The 15,100-nt window shown below is 46.1% G+C and overlaps 1 protein-coding gene across 4 annotated transcripts in view; it reads left to right on the top strand.

The window, feature by feature from the left end:
• plxnc1 (plexin C1) overlaps positions 1 to 15,100 on the top strand; it is a 130,425-nt gene that overhangs the window by 39,687 nt on the left and 75,638 nt on the right. For all 4 annotated transcript variants that reach the window (XM_078420034.1, XM_078420035.1, XM_078420036.1 and 1 more), the window contains exons 4-7: positions 6,260 to 6,360; positions 9,146 to 9,266; positions 12,043 to 12,214; positions 13,302 to 13,407. In XM_078420034.1, coding sequence (XP_078276160.1) covers positions 6,260 to 6,360; positions 9,146 to 9,266; positions 12,043 to 12,214; positions 13,302 to 13,407 — 500 coding nt within the window. The remainder of the gene's footprint in view (positions 1 to 6,259; positions 6,361 to 9,145; positions 9,267 to 12,042; positions 12,215 to 13,301; positions 13,408 to 15,100) is intronic.

Consider the following 15,100-nt stretch of genomic DNA (forward strand, 5'->3'; position numbering starts at 1 on the left):
ATTGAGCTCAGGTTCATCCTGTTGCCATTGATTATCCTTGAGATGTTTCTACAACTTGATTAGAGTCCATGATTAGAGTCCATCAATGGTAAATTAAATTGATTGGACGTGATTTGGAAAGGCACACACCTGTCTATATAAGGTCCCACAGTTGACAGTGCATGTCAGAGCAAAAACCAAGCCATGAAGCCGAATGAATTGTTTGTACACCTCCAAGACAGGATTGTGTCGAGACACAGATCTGGGGAAGGGTATAAAACAATTTCTGCAGCATTGCAGGTCCCGAAGAGCACAGTGGCCTCCGTCATTCTTAAATGGAAGAACTTTGGAACCACTTCATAGAACTGGCCGCCCGGCCAAACTGAGCAATCGGGGGAGAAGGGCCTTGGTCAGGGAGGTGACCAAGAACCTGATGGTCACTCTGACAGAGCTCCAGAGTTCCTCTGTGAAGATGGGAGAACCTTCCAGAAGGAAAACTATATCTGCAGCACTCCACCAATCAGTCCTTTATGGTAGAGTGGCCACTCGGAAGCCACTCCTCAGTAAAAGGCACATGACAGCCCGCTTGGAGTTTGCCAAAAGGCACCTAAAGGACTCTCAGACCATGAGAAACAAGACTCTCTGGTCTGATGAAACCAAGATTGAACACTTTGGCCTGAATGGCAAGTGGCACCGTTCATCGCCTGGCCAATACTATACCTACGGTGAAGCATGGTGGTGGCAGCATCATGCTGTGGGGATGTTTTTCAGTGGCAGGAACTGGGAGACTAGTCAGGATCGAGGGAAAGATGAACGGAGCAAAGCACAGAGAGATCCTTGATGGAAACCTGCTCCAGAACGTTCTGGACCTCAGACTGGGGCGGAGGTTCACCTTCCAACAGGACAATGACCCTAAGCACACAGCCAAGACAATACAGGAGTGGCTTTGTGACAAGTCTGTGAATGTCCTTGAGTGGCCCAGCCAGAGCCTGGACTTGAACCCGATCAAACATCTCTGGAGGGACCTGAAAATAGCTGTGCATCGACGCTCCCCATCCAACCTGACAGAGCTTGAGAGGATCTGCAGAGAAGAATGGGAGAAATTACCCAAATACAGGTGTGCCAAGCTTGTAGCGTCATACCCAAGAAGACTTGAGGCTGTAATCGCTGCCAAAGGTGCCTCAACAAAGTACTGAGTAAAGGGTCTGAATACTTATGTAAATGTGATATTTCAGTTATTTCTTTTTAATTAGTTTGCAAAAATTTCTAAACACCTGTTTTTGCCTGTTTATTATAAGGTATTTTGTGTAGATTGATGATTTAAAAAAAAAAGAATTGAATCCATTTTAAAATAAGGCTGTAACGTAGCAAAATGTGGAAAATGTGAAGGGGTGTGAATACTTTCTGAATGCACTGTACCTGCCCCTCCACCCATCTTCATGTTATCCACAAACGTGGCCACGAAGCCATCAATTCCATCATCCAGATGATTAATATATAACGTGAAAGCAGTGGACCGGACAATGACCCCTGCCTAACACCGCCAGTCACTGGAAGCCAACCAGAAAAGACTCTCCTTATTCCCACTCTTTGCCTTCTGCCGGTCGTTTGTACAAATAGGGGAGAGTTGTGGGGGACGTGCCGAACTTCCTCAGCCTTCTAAGGAAGTGGCGGCATTGGCGTGCTTCCTTGGTCATTGCTTTAAGATGGGTGGTCCAGGAGAAGTTGTTGGTGATATTAACTCCTAGGAATTTGTCGTTTTCAACCATCTCTACTTCGGCGCCGTCAATTCAAACTGGGGTATGTGTACCGCTTCACTTCCTGAAGCCCATCACCATCTCCATTGTCTTGCTGACATTGATAGAAAGGTTGTTGTCTCGACACCAGGACACAAGAAATTCATCCACTGTTTTCTGGTAACATTACCAAACCCTTTTGCTTTCATTCTATCATTCCATTACAGACTCATTTCATCTCTTCAGCAACAGCAGCATTGAGCCCACATTCAGTATATTCTAACTACTCCTTTACCACTTCTAACCACTTACTGATTTGCCCTGTTAACATCTTCAGTCTACGTTTACAAATTGATGGAACAGATTGTATAGGAAGGAACTGCAGATGCTGGTTTAAACGGAAGATAGACACAAAAGCCTGGAGAAACTCAGCAGGGTCGGACAGCATCTCTGGAGAGAAGGAATGGGTGACGTTTCGGGTCGAGACCCTTCTTCAGATTCTTCTTCATTCATCTTTAGAATTTTTTTATATCTGTTTTTATCAGTCTTGGACTAGCTGTCAAAGAACATTCTGCGAACACAACATATTTTCCATCTTTCATCAAGATTACTTCCTAAAAATAACCAGACAGTAATTTCTTGGAAATAATGTGATGGTAAAATCCATGCTCACGACCAAACTCTCTCCATCTCTCATTTATATGTACTGGACACTACAATGCTCTCACCATCTCTCATTTACACCGATCAGCCAAAACATTATGACCACTGACAGGCGAAGTGTATATCATTGATTATCTTGTTACAATGGCAACTGTCAAGGGGTGGGATATATTAGGCAGCAAGTGAACAGTCGGTTCTTGAAGTTGATGTGTTGGATGCAGGAGAAATGGGCAGGAGTAAAATACCGGAGTGACTTTGACAAGGGCCAAATTGTTATGGCCAGATGACTGGGTCAGAGCATCTCTGAAAGGGCAAGGCTTGTGGGGTGCTCCCGGTCAGCAGTGGTGAGTACCTACCGACAGTGGTCCAAGGAGGGACAAACCACAAACCGGCGACAGGGTGTTGGGCGCCCAAGGCTCATCAATGCGCGAGGGCAACGAAGGCTATCCCGTCTGGTCTGAACCGACAGATGGTCGACTGTGGCACAAGTCACAGAAAATTTTAATGGTGGTCACGGGAAGAATGTGTCACAATACAAAGTGCATCGCACCCTGCTGCGTATGGGGCTGCACACGGAGGACCAACAGCATATTATTAGGCAGGTGGTTATGATGTTTTGGCTCATCAGGTCATAATGTTTTGGCTGATTGGTGTATTTGTACTGTACAATATTCAAAGCTGGATTATCAGCCACGTGTGTTGATTTAAAACCAGCTCCGATTATCCCATTTTGAAGCTTGCAATTGAAATGATTAGTTTAGTTTAGTTGAGAGATAAAGCGCAGAAACAGGCTCTTCGGCCCACCGAGTCCGCGCAGACCAGCGGTCCCCGCACACTAACACTATCCTACACACACTAGGGACAGTTTACACTTACACCAAGCCAATTAACCTACATATCTGTACGTCTTTGGAGTGTGGGAGGAAACCGAAGATCTCGGAGAGAAAACCCACGCGGTCACGAGGAGAACGTACAAACTCCGTAAGACAGCACCCGTAGTCGGGATGGAGCCCGGGTCTCTGGCGCTGCAAGTGCTGTAAGGCAGCAACTCTGCCGCTGTGCCACCGTGCCGCCCCTAAAACCTTTTAGAAACCTAAAATAAAAACAGAAAATGCTGGAAGTGCTTGTCGTATCAGACAATGATCTTAAACGTTGACTTTGTTTCTCAATCCACAGATGCTGCCCAATCTACTGAATAATTGCAGCATTTTCAGTTTTTATTAAATCAATGTGCAAGCTTGATGGTGTGTGATACGACTAGACTGAGGTTTCTCTGCAGTCTTCTGAATATTGACATTGAGTACAGGCAGCAGTTTAGTTTTAGCTCACATTTGTAAACATTATTAGCATGTGTTATGTACCCTGCTCATCTGTTGAAAGGCTTTGGGTGAAAACTGTTGTCTCTTTATCCTTAATTTATATGTTTTTTTAGATTTAGAGATACAGCGCGAAAACGGGCCCTTCGGCCCATCGAGGCCGCGCCGCCCAGCGATCCCCGCACATTAACACTATCCTACACACACTAGGGACGATTTTTATATTTACCCAGTCAATTAACCTACATACCTGTACGTCTTTGGAGTGTGGGAGGAAACCGAAGATCTCGGAGAAAACCCACGCAGGTCACGGGGAGAACGTACAAATTCCGTACAGACGGCGCCTGTAGTCAGGATCGAACCTGAGTCTCCGGCGCTGCATTCGCTGTAAGGCAGCAACTCTACACCTGCGCAACTGTGCCGCCTAATTGTGGGCATTCATTACGCATGCACGCAGACGCACACACACACTCACACTCTCATACGCATGCACACCTACACACGCGCACACACATGCATGCATGTGCACACGCACACACACACACACATGCATGCATGTGCACACACACACACACACACTCTACACCTGCGCAACTGTGCCGCCTAATTGTGGGCATTCATTACGCATGCACGCAGACGCACACACACACTCACACTCTCATACGCATGCACACCTACACACGCGCACACACATGCATGCATGTGCACACGCACACACACACACATGCATGCATGTGCACACACACACACACACACATTGCGCCGTACAATGGCAGCCTCACCAGCAGTCTGTCTCGGTCTTTTCTTTCTTTGGTGTTTTTTGTATGTTAAATGTATGGTTTAGTGTATCTTCAGCTTTGTATTATGTGGGGGAGGGGGGTTGGGGGAAACCTTTTTAAATCTCTTTCCTCGATGGAGATGTGATTTTTTTTCTGTATCGTATTCCTTTCCGCGCTGCGGACTTAACGTCGTGGAGCTCGCGGTACCTTGGTTCGGGACCGACTTTGGGAGCTCCAACTGCAGGAGCTTCGACCGCCCCTACGCGGGAGCTTTGATCGACGGCTATGGATGGTTCGACTGCCCCGACCTCGGGAGAAGAAGGAAGATTCAAGATTCAAGATTCAAGATTCAAGATAGCTTTATTTGTCATCCAATATTGGACGAAATTCAGTCACCCACAGTCCAACAACAAAAGCACTAAATAGGCATTAAAATTACACAACCCCAAAAACACACAAAAAAGAAACATCCATCAAAGAAACATCCATCACAGTGAGTCTCCTCCAGTCCTCTCCTCACTGTGATGGAAGGCCACAATGTCTTTCCATTCTCCTGCTGTCCTCTCCCGCAGTCAGGTTGTTGTGGTTGCAGGCCGCGCCGGATGGTCCGCAGCGGCCCGAGCCTAAGGCGAGTCGCAGCCGCTCCCGCAGCCTCCGAGGACGGCCGGCTCCGCCGATGATAAGTCCGATCCGGGGCGGGCGAACACGCTGCTGCTGCCGCTGTTGCTGCACGTCGGGGCGGTCGTGGCTCCCGACATTGAAGCCCCCGCCCAGCAGAGAAAAATCCAGCGACATATTTTAGGCCGCGCCGGACGGTGAAATGTCCGCGACCCAAGCCCCACGATCCGGGGCGGGCGAACACGCTGCCGCTGCCGGAGCTCCCGATGTCGGCATCCACGTGGCCCGAGCCTAAGGCGAGTCGCAGCCGCTCCCGCAGCCTCTGAGGACGGCCGGCTCCGCTGATGGTTAGTCCGGTCCGCGGGCTCTGCGAACCGGAGCCCTGGAGGCCGCCAGCTCCAGGAGTTGGGCCGATGGTTGGGCCGCAGCGGGAACGGAGACACGGCCCAGAAAACAAAGGTCGGGTCTCCGTTCGGAAGGGACACATATTTACAATTTTACAGTCCCCCCCTCCCCCCCACATACACACATAGTACACAAACACAAAAACACGACATCACAACTACAATTAAGACAAAAAAACAACAAAAACACAAAGACAAATGGACCGCAGGTAAGCCGCAGCTGCTATGGCAGCGCCGCCAAGACTTTATTGCCTTCCATGACAGTGAGGAATGTGGGGAAGCTGCTTTGGTGGATGTTTATGTTAACTTTTATGTAGTTGTCTGTCTTGGTGCTTTTTTTCTATAATGACTGTATGGCAAATTAAATCTCACTGTACCTTAAATGTACACGTGACAATAAAAGACCATTGAACATGCACGCACACGCACACGCACACAGACACACGCACTTACACACAAACACACACAGAAATACATGCACATACACACATATACACATGCATATACACACACATGCACACATACACACACAGACACCAAACACACGCACACATATACATACATTCATATAATACACACACACACGGTGCAGAAAGCAAGGTCCCATGGGGAATCATCCTGAAAGGGAAAGATAGATCAGCCATGGTTGAATGGCGAAGTAGACTTGATGGGCCGAATGGCTTAATTCTGTTCCTATCACTTATGACCTTCTGAACTTGTGTGTGAGGAGATTGCTAACCATTTCTTTTCTCCTGGCTCTGCAGGTGAGATGGCGGAAGGTGGCAAATTGTACGCAGTACAGTTCGTGTGAAGATTGTTTGTCAGCACAGGACCCGTACTGTGGATGGTGTGTGCATGATGAAAGGTCTGTTTGTGCAAAGCAGCCGAGTAGCAGCAACACTGCTGGACATCTATGTCGTAAAGCACTGATGTCAATCTGAAGATAGACACAAAAAGCTGGAGGAACTCAGTGCATCAGACAGCATCTCTGGAGGAAAAAAGTACGTGACGTTTCGGGCGAGACCCTTCTTCGGACTGAACTCGAAACGTCACCTATTCCTTTTCTCCAGAGATGTTGTCTGTCCCGCTGAGTTACTCCAGCTCTTTGTGTCTATCTTCGGTTTAAACCAGCATCTGCAGTTCCTTCCTACACACTGATGTCAATCTGTTTTGTACTCAAAATCAGGATAGTGTTTGTGAGCAGGAGTATTTTTTTGCACAATGTCAAGGTTGTTTCTTTAGTTTATGTTAGTCCTCCTGGTCTTTATAATACCATAAATAATACTATATTATACTACTAATACTAAGGGCATGAACATCTTGGACCCAACCTGATGCAAGACGCTTTATAGTGGCCCCTCCCACTTGTACTCACATCTCATTTGAGTTGAGTTTGGTTTCTTATTGCGTACAGTGAAAAGTTTTTGTTGTGTGCTAACCAGCTAGCAGAATGACAACACGTGATTACAATCGACCCATCCACAGTGAACAGAAATAGATGAAGGGAATAATCCCACTTTCTCACCCACTCCATACACACTATCTTACACACACTAGGAACTAGGGGGCAATTTACAGAGGGCCAATTAACTGACATCCGCTCCCATTTTTTGAAATAAATTATTGACCCAATTAAATGTTTCCCTTAATGTAATTGTTATTCTGAACCCTCCTCCTGTATCGGAGCATTTGTTCGATCCTAGGGATAATATTGAACTTGGAGAATTTATAACACAGAAGAAACATTTAGACAGGTACACGGATAGGACGGGTTTAGAGGGGTATGGGCCAAACATACCCCTCTAAACTAGTGGGACTAGTGTAGATGGGACATGTTGGTTGGTGTGGGCAAGTTGGGTTGAAGGACCTGTGACTCTATGAGGAGGCCATTCAGCCCATCATGTCAGTGCTGGTCAATGTGGTGCTCCCCAGCCAAAGGCCACGTACCGACACTGGGTGCCATGGCTGGTAGATCATGGTCTTTAAACGCAGATATAAATCTATGCATTACTAAAACTCTCATCTTGTATGTTTGTATATTTGTTCGTTTCTAAATATATTTGTACCCGAAATACAGCCAAAACGGTACACGATAGCACAGCAATTTTAGGCCCACCTTACTCACCATTGGCCTGCGGTTCAAATTGTTGTTATATTTTAAAATTTAGTCACTTTTTAAACTTTAAAAATCACTTTTTAAACTTTAACAAATCCCTTTTCCACTTGCCCTGCCCGTCAGCCGCGTCTGCGCAGTAATACCTCCATGTTCGACGTCACAATGGGAACCCAACGTGTCCACACCTGCGCAGTTGGAGCCCGTTGATCTAATACTTACGTAAGATGGCCACCGCATCCGCGCTCAAAGTGCGCTGGTTGTCCGCTGGGGCTTCTTCCCGCTCAAAGCAATGGCCGTCACCATCCAGCTGCCGCTGCAGGAGAGGTTTGCACCCAACGGGACAGTGGGTCGCTGGACACCGCTCCGGGGCTGGGATGAATGCTTCCCTTTCCTCTCCTCCCTCGCCCTCTCCCAGCCCCAGGGGAGGTTTGGACCAAACGGGTCCACGCCCGTCTAGTATACAAGTGATTAAGATTTATACCTTTAGCGCTCGCTTATACATTGAGTTTCTCACCCAATGCCTTCCGAGTGGAAACAATTATTCTGTATCTTCTTCCTAATCCTTCTACAAATTAATTTCTATGTCCCTGGTTTTGGACTTCGCTGGTAAGGGTACCAGGTGCTTCTTCATTTCTCTGTAATTTTATATAAGTACCGCTTAGCTCCTCTGTTCAAAAGCAAGCAGTCTCAACGTATTTCATCGTTCCTTGTGTGTGCAACTTTTTAGTACTGGCAACATGCTGATAAATCTCTGCTCCTTTGTCAACCCATTCACATCACTCCAGTATTGTGGTGACCAGAAATATCCAGCTCTTGATTCAACAACCCCTGTCTTGGGTCATTGCCTTGGGATGAAGGACATGTAGAGTTGTAAACCAGGGCATTTTCTGTTGAGGTCCAGAGGCCACTGTCCCATCATCCTGACCCAATGAGTTTGATGCTGTCAGTTCTCCTTAATAACTAGGCCAAAGATAAGTGCAAATTGCTGGAGTATCTCGGCAGGCCAGGCAGTATCTCTGGAGAAAAAGGATGGATAACGTTTCCATTCGGAACCCATCTTCAGACCCGAAACATCACCCATCCATTTTCTCCAGATATGCTGCCTGACCCGCTGAGATACTCCAGCACTTTGTATTTATCTTCGGTGTAAACCAGCATCTGCAGTTCCTTCCGACATATTAATATCTAGGCCGTTAGTTTAAGTGTTTTGTTTCCTGATAGATCACCATTGTCTACTTTGGTTGACCTGCACTGCTGAGCAAGGCAGCTAAAAGGTAGCATCTAGAAAATGTTTTTGCTGAGGTGACACATTGCTGCCATTTTCAGAAAATAACCTTGCATTAATCTTCATTAATATCCAACATAATTCAGCTTTCTGCATCGTGCAAATGTTATTATCAATAATATTTAGTGTTTTGACCTAAAAACAAAGCCTGCTTTCCTGTATATTAAAAGGTTGGAATTTAAAGCTAAAATTAACATTCTCACATAATTCCACTCAACACAATTTGCAAAAAGTGTCAATTTTTTACAGGTGCTCCTTTAGCAGTGAATGCCAAGAACGAATTTGGATAAAGTTCACAGGACAAGCTGACAGTTGTCCAAAAGTTGCCTTACAACCTTTGGCAATTGATGATACTTTGGACAAGGAACCGGTAATATCAAATTAACTCAAACTTTAGAAATTACATTGTGGATTGTTTTAATATGTCCATTTTGTGCACAATTGCCAATTGCCACACTAAGCTGTGGAGGCCCAAGTCAATGGATATTTTTAAAGCAGAGATAGATAGATTCTTGATTAGTACGGGTGTCAGGGGTTATGGGGAGAAGGCAGGAGAATGGGGTTAGGAGGGAGAGATAGATCAGCCAAGATTGAATGGCGGAGCAGACTTGATGGGCCGAATGGCCTAATTCTGTTCCAATCACCTATGACGTGACCTCATAAGTGTGATAGACCAGAGATTCTGCTCTGCTCTCTCTGTTACTGAAAAGACACCTAGTCACTGGAAAAGGAGCAAGAAAGGAGAGCGTTGTTAGAAATTTTGGAAATCATAAGTTAGATGATTAAGTTATCGTCTGTGTTAAAATTCGAGCTCACGTACAGGGGAAACGGGATGGGGAAATGGCTAGCATAGCATGTTAGGAGGGTAATTAGATGTGTCAATGTATTTAGCTCAGGCGCAGCCAGCTTAGATAGAATAATAATACTCACAGTGAGGTTGTAAATCAGTATGAGAGTAATAAAATACCCAGGAAATGCGTCTTTTGCCCATTTGTTAGATCTGGGACAGGGGTGTTCAAAATAACAGGAAACACTAGGTTAAAGATAACTCTGGGGAAAGACAAAGATAAAAGATTACAGAGACATTGATTAATGATGATTTATTTCAAATCCACAAGTAATCGTTGTATCATGAGAATATAAAATGTTCTAGGTACTTTGTATCTTTGAAACTTTTTGGGTTTTCTGTGTGTGTTTTTCCAGTGCCATAAAATTGACTTTCATAAAATTGTCTTCCATAATATGGCTTGTTGGATAGATTCACCACTGATCTGTGAGCTGTTTTATTTGAGTCCGGGCCCCGCTAAGTAAAGGCAAATACATGGTTCGGATGTGACACAGAAATTACTCCAACAGTGAAGTATAATCATGTATAAGAAGGAACTGCAGACGCTGGTTTACAATGAAGATAGATACAAAATGCTGGAGTAATTCAGCGGGTCAGGCAACATCTCTGCAGAAGAGGAATACGTGACGTTTCGGGTAGAGACCCTTCTTCAGACTGTCTTCACATGATGATACCCCTATCATCCTGGTAGACAGGACAGGATAGAGATGTTTCCAGGGTAAAGAGGAGGCTGGGGGGGCGGGGGGGGGAAGAGCAAAGTCATGGCATTGTAAGTTCAGGTCATAATAAATGCAATGCAATTCTTGATTAGTGCAGGTGTCAGGAGAAGGCAGGAGAATGGGATTAGGAGGGAGAGATAGATCAGCCATGATTGAATGACGGAGTGGACTTGATGGGCCGAATGGCCTAATTCTGCTCCTATCACTTAAGGCATTATGAATAGGGAATTCAAGATTTTTTTTGTCCAAATAGTGATTAGAACGTGAATCACGCCATTGCAGAGAGTAAATGAGCCAAATAACAGGGGGGATCCCTAAGGGGAATCTAGGTAAAGATGTGAGGCCGAAAGGAACAGCAAGAAATGCCAAAGATCGACACAAACTGCTGGAGTAACTCAGCGGTTTCTGGAACTCCATTGAGTTACTCCAGCATTTAGTGTTTCTCCATTGATGCTGCCTGTCCCGCTGAGTTACTCCAGCATTTTGTGTATTATCTTTGGTATAAACCAGCATCTACAGTTCCTTCCTACACAGAAGGAAATGCCAACATTGTGTGACAAAGACCAATGGAGGAGGATCATGTAAAGCATAAACTCTAGCAGCGAACAGCCGGGCCAAATGGCTTTTTATTCTGATGTGATACTGCTTAAACTCTGAAACTAGATGAAGACATAAAGCAACAAGGAATAGGAGAAGCAAGGATCTGCAGATGCTGGAATCTTGAGCAAAACACCAAGTGATGGAGAAACTCAGTGGGAAAGGCAGCAACTGGGAAGGGGATGGACAGATGACTGTTCAGGATGGGTCCCTCCTTTAGACACAGTCTGACAGTCCAAAGAGGAGTCACGGCCTAACATTTTGCCTGTCCATTCCCTCCACAGATGCTGACTCATGCTGAGTTCCTCCGCCACTTTGTGTTTTGCTCAGGATTCCAGCGTCTGCAGTTCCTTACATCTCTTAATCCTTGTTGCCTCATGTCCTTACCTAGTTTCAGAGTTTATGCGGCATCACATCAGAATAAAAAGCCATTTGGCATCTCGTTGTGGCTTTATGTTTAGTTTAGTTAAGAGATACAGAGCGGAAACAGGCCCTTCGGCCCACCGAGTCCGTGCCGGCCAGCGATCCCCGCACACTATCCTCCACACACACAAGGAACAGTTTACATTTATAGCAAAGCCAATTAACCTACAAACCTGTACATCTTTGCAGTGTGGGAGGAAACCGGAGATCCCGGAGAAAACCCATGTAGGTCACGGGGAGAAGGAAACAAAATCTGTACAGACAGCACCCGTAGTCAGGATGGAACCGGGGTCTCCGGCGCTGTGAGGCAGCAACTCTACCGCTACGCCCCTGCCTACCTGGTTTCCCCATAAAACCATCTGTGCAGATTTGGCTCATCTATTCCATGCAATGACACATTCCACGTTCTAATGACTCTTTGGACATAAACAATTTTCTTTAGAGTTTCCAGATAGATTTATTGGCTTTTGATCTTTTCCCCTTTTTTTTTTGCGGGAACGTTGTTCTAACAGGTGAGGTTTGCTCAGAGATATATCTTTTAACTTTATTTTATTTTTCAGCATTTTAACGTGACATTAAAATGGAAGCTTGGCAATGTAAGCAGACAAAAGGCAGAGGAGTGTATGTTGAGGAACACTGTGACTGATGAGGTTATTTGCCAAGGCAGTTACAGCACTCAATGCCTCTGCCGTCTGTCCAGCAAGACCTACCTTCAGCTCAAGAATCAGATGGGTACAGTATTCGTACAAGGAGAGATTGGGTTTTGTCCGAAGATACACACAAAATGCCAGAGTAACTCAGCGGGACGGGCAGCATAGCTAGAGAGAAGGAAAGGTCTCGACCCAAAACCTCACCCGTTCCTTCTCTCCAGAGATGCTGCCTGTCCCGCTGAGTTACTCCAGCATTTTGTATCTCCGGTTTAAACCAGCATCTGCAGTTCCTTTGGGCTTTGTCCATCGCTTGCAACTCGATGTAACATTCATTGTTCAGTATTACGTGTTTAAATAAATCCATGACTACCTTAACATTATCAAGAAACAAAGTAATATTGTTAAGTGCTGATATTTCTCATGAAGCAGCACCCGTTTGGGATTTGCCATGAGTAAATCCGACACAAAAGAACCTTCTCTGTTTCTTTGTAAGAAGTAACTGCAGATGCTGGTTTAAACCTAAGATAGACACAAAAAGGTGGAGTAACTCAGCGGGACAGGCAGCATCTCTGGAGAAAAAGGATGGGTGATGTGTCAGGTTGAGACCCATTGAGTTTGGTTCTGATCACCCGCCCATTTATTGAATTGATGGCAGATTGTAGAGCTCTGATGCGTTGAGAGATGGACTGACTGAGTCCTCTGCTCCTGTTCCTCCTAACTAGTATAGTTAGTGTGTAAACCCCTATTGACCCGGTGAGAAGGGGAACTGGCAGGTGAAGGGTGGGTCTGTTGCCACGTGAGGCGGCAGGCAGTAAATAGGTAGTAAAAAAATGCTGGAGTAACTCAGCGGGTCAGGCAGCATCTTGAGAGAGAAGGAATGGGTGACATTTCGAGTCGAGACCTTTCTTCAGACTGATGTCAGGGGAGGGGGCGGTTCCCATATTTCCCCGATCCATTCTCCTCGTGATTGTATACACTTTATTCCTACCAGACTCAGTCAGGGAACTGTAAATGAAGGCCAGAGTTAAACCAAGCTGGTGTTCAAGGCAACGCTCTCTCCTGAGGGCTCCTGCCCGTCTCACCCCATGCAAAGCCCGAGTTGAAAATTGCATCTTAAGATTCCACAATGAGAAGATTTTAACGCACTTTTCTTGCCTGTTTCCCTGCAGGCCCAGTCGTCGTAGAGGCATCTGTTCAATTAACGTCTGTGAACGTCACCACCAGGGCCAACCTGCATAATTGTTTTAACATTCATACTTCCCGCGGTGACAAGCCGTAAGTTCGTCAGCTCATTGTTTAAAGTAGAGCCATTCAACGAGTCTGGATTAAAATACTTGTCACAAAACAGAACCATTGCAGAAAAAGATGTGGAGCCATCTTGGGTGGTGCAATAGTAGAGTTGCTGCCGGAGACCCGGGTTCCATCCTGACTACGGGTGCTGTCTGTACGGAGTTTGTATGTTCTCCCCGTGACCGTGTGGGTTTTCTCCAGGTGCTCCGGTTTCCTCCCACACTCCAAAGACGTACAGGGTTGTAGGTTAATTGGCTTCGGTAAAATTGTCAATTGTCTCTAGTGTGTGTAAGAAAATAACTGCAGATGCTGGTACAAATCGAAGGTATTTATTCACAAAATGCTGGAGTAACTCAGCAGGTCAGGCAGCATCTCAGGAGAGAAGGAATGGGTGACATTTCGGGTCGAGACCCTTCTTCAGACTGATGTCAGGGGGGGCGGGACAAAGGAAGGATATAGGTGGAGACAGGAAGATAGAGGGAGAACTGGGAAGGGGAGGGGAAGAGAGGGATAGAAGAACTATCTAAAGTTGGAGAAGTCAATGTTCATACCACTGGGCTGCAAGCTGCCCAAGTGAAATATGAGGTGCTGTTCCTCCAATTGCCGGTGGGCCTCACTATGGCACTGGAGGAGGCCCATGACAGAAAGGTCAGAGTGGGAGGGGGAGTTGAAGTGCTCAGCCACCGGGAGATCAGGTTGGTTAAGGTGGACTGAGCGAAGGTATTGAGCGAAACGATCGTCGAGCCTGCGTTTGGTTTCGCCGATGTAAAGAAGTTGACATCTAGAGCAGCGGATGCAAAAGATGAGGTTGGAGGAGGTGCAGGTGAACCTCTGTCTCACCTGGAAAGACTGTTTGGGTCCTTGGGTGGAGTTGAGGGAGGAGGTAAAGGGACAGGTGGTGCATCTCCTGCAGTGGAAAGTGCCCGGGGATGGGGTGGTTTGGGTCGGAAGGGACGAGTGGGATTGTGTATGTGTAGGATTGTGTAAGTGTGCGGGGATTGCTGGTCGACACGGACTTGGTGGGCCGAAGGGCCTGTTTCCGCTCTGTATCTCTAAACTAAACTAAACTGAATTGCAAAAATTCATATTCTGAAGGATTTCTGTTCCTGAAGCATCATTATGCTCATTCATTCTCACTATGATCATGGAGCTGTACATTAATGCAGGACTTGCTAATACAAGGTATCACAGTCTTTGAACAAGCTCCACATAGTTCAGCTTGGGATTTTCAATGGCTGAGGAATGCATCTAGAGACTGAATTAATTTAGCAATGAATTCCACAGATTCACCTCCCTCTGACTAAAGAGATTTCTCCTTCCTAATGAAACCGTGGAATTCATTGCCACAGAAGGCTGTGGAGGCCAAGTTAATGGATATTTTAAAGCTATAGATAAATAGATTCTTGATTAGTACGGGTGTCAGGGGTTATGGGGAGAAGGCAGGAGAATGGGGTTAGGGGGGAGAGATAGATCAGCCATGATTCAATGGCGGAGTAGACTTGATGGGCCGAATGGCCTAATTCTGCTCCAATCACTTCTAAACCTTATGACCTCAGCTCCCAATACTTTCACCTTCTTCCTCTATTGCCCGTCCACGCCTCCAGATTCAGGGACAGTTTCTTCCCAGCTGTTATCAGGCAACTGAACCATCCTACCACAACCAGAGAGCAGTGCTGAG

The sequence above is a fragment of the Rhinoraja longicauda genome, chromosome 23 (assembly GCF_053455715.1).
Source record: "Rhinoraja longicauda isolate Sanriku21f chromosome 23, sRhiLon1.1, whole genome shotgun sequence".
Taxonomy (NCBI): Eukaryota; Metazoa; Chordata; class Chondrichthyes; order Rajiformes; family Arhynchobatidae; genus Rhinoraja; species Rhinoraja longicauda.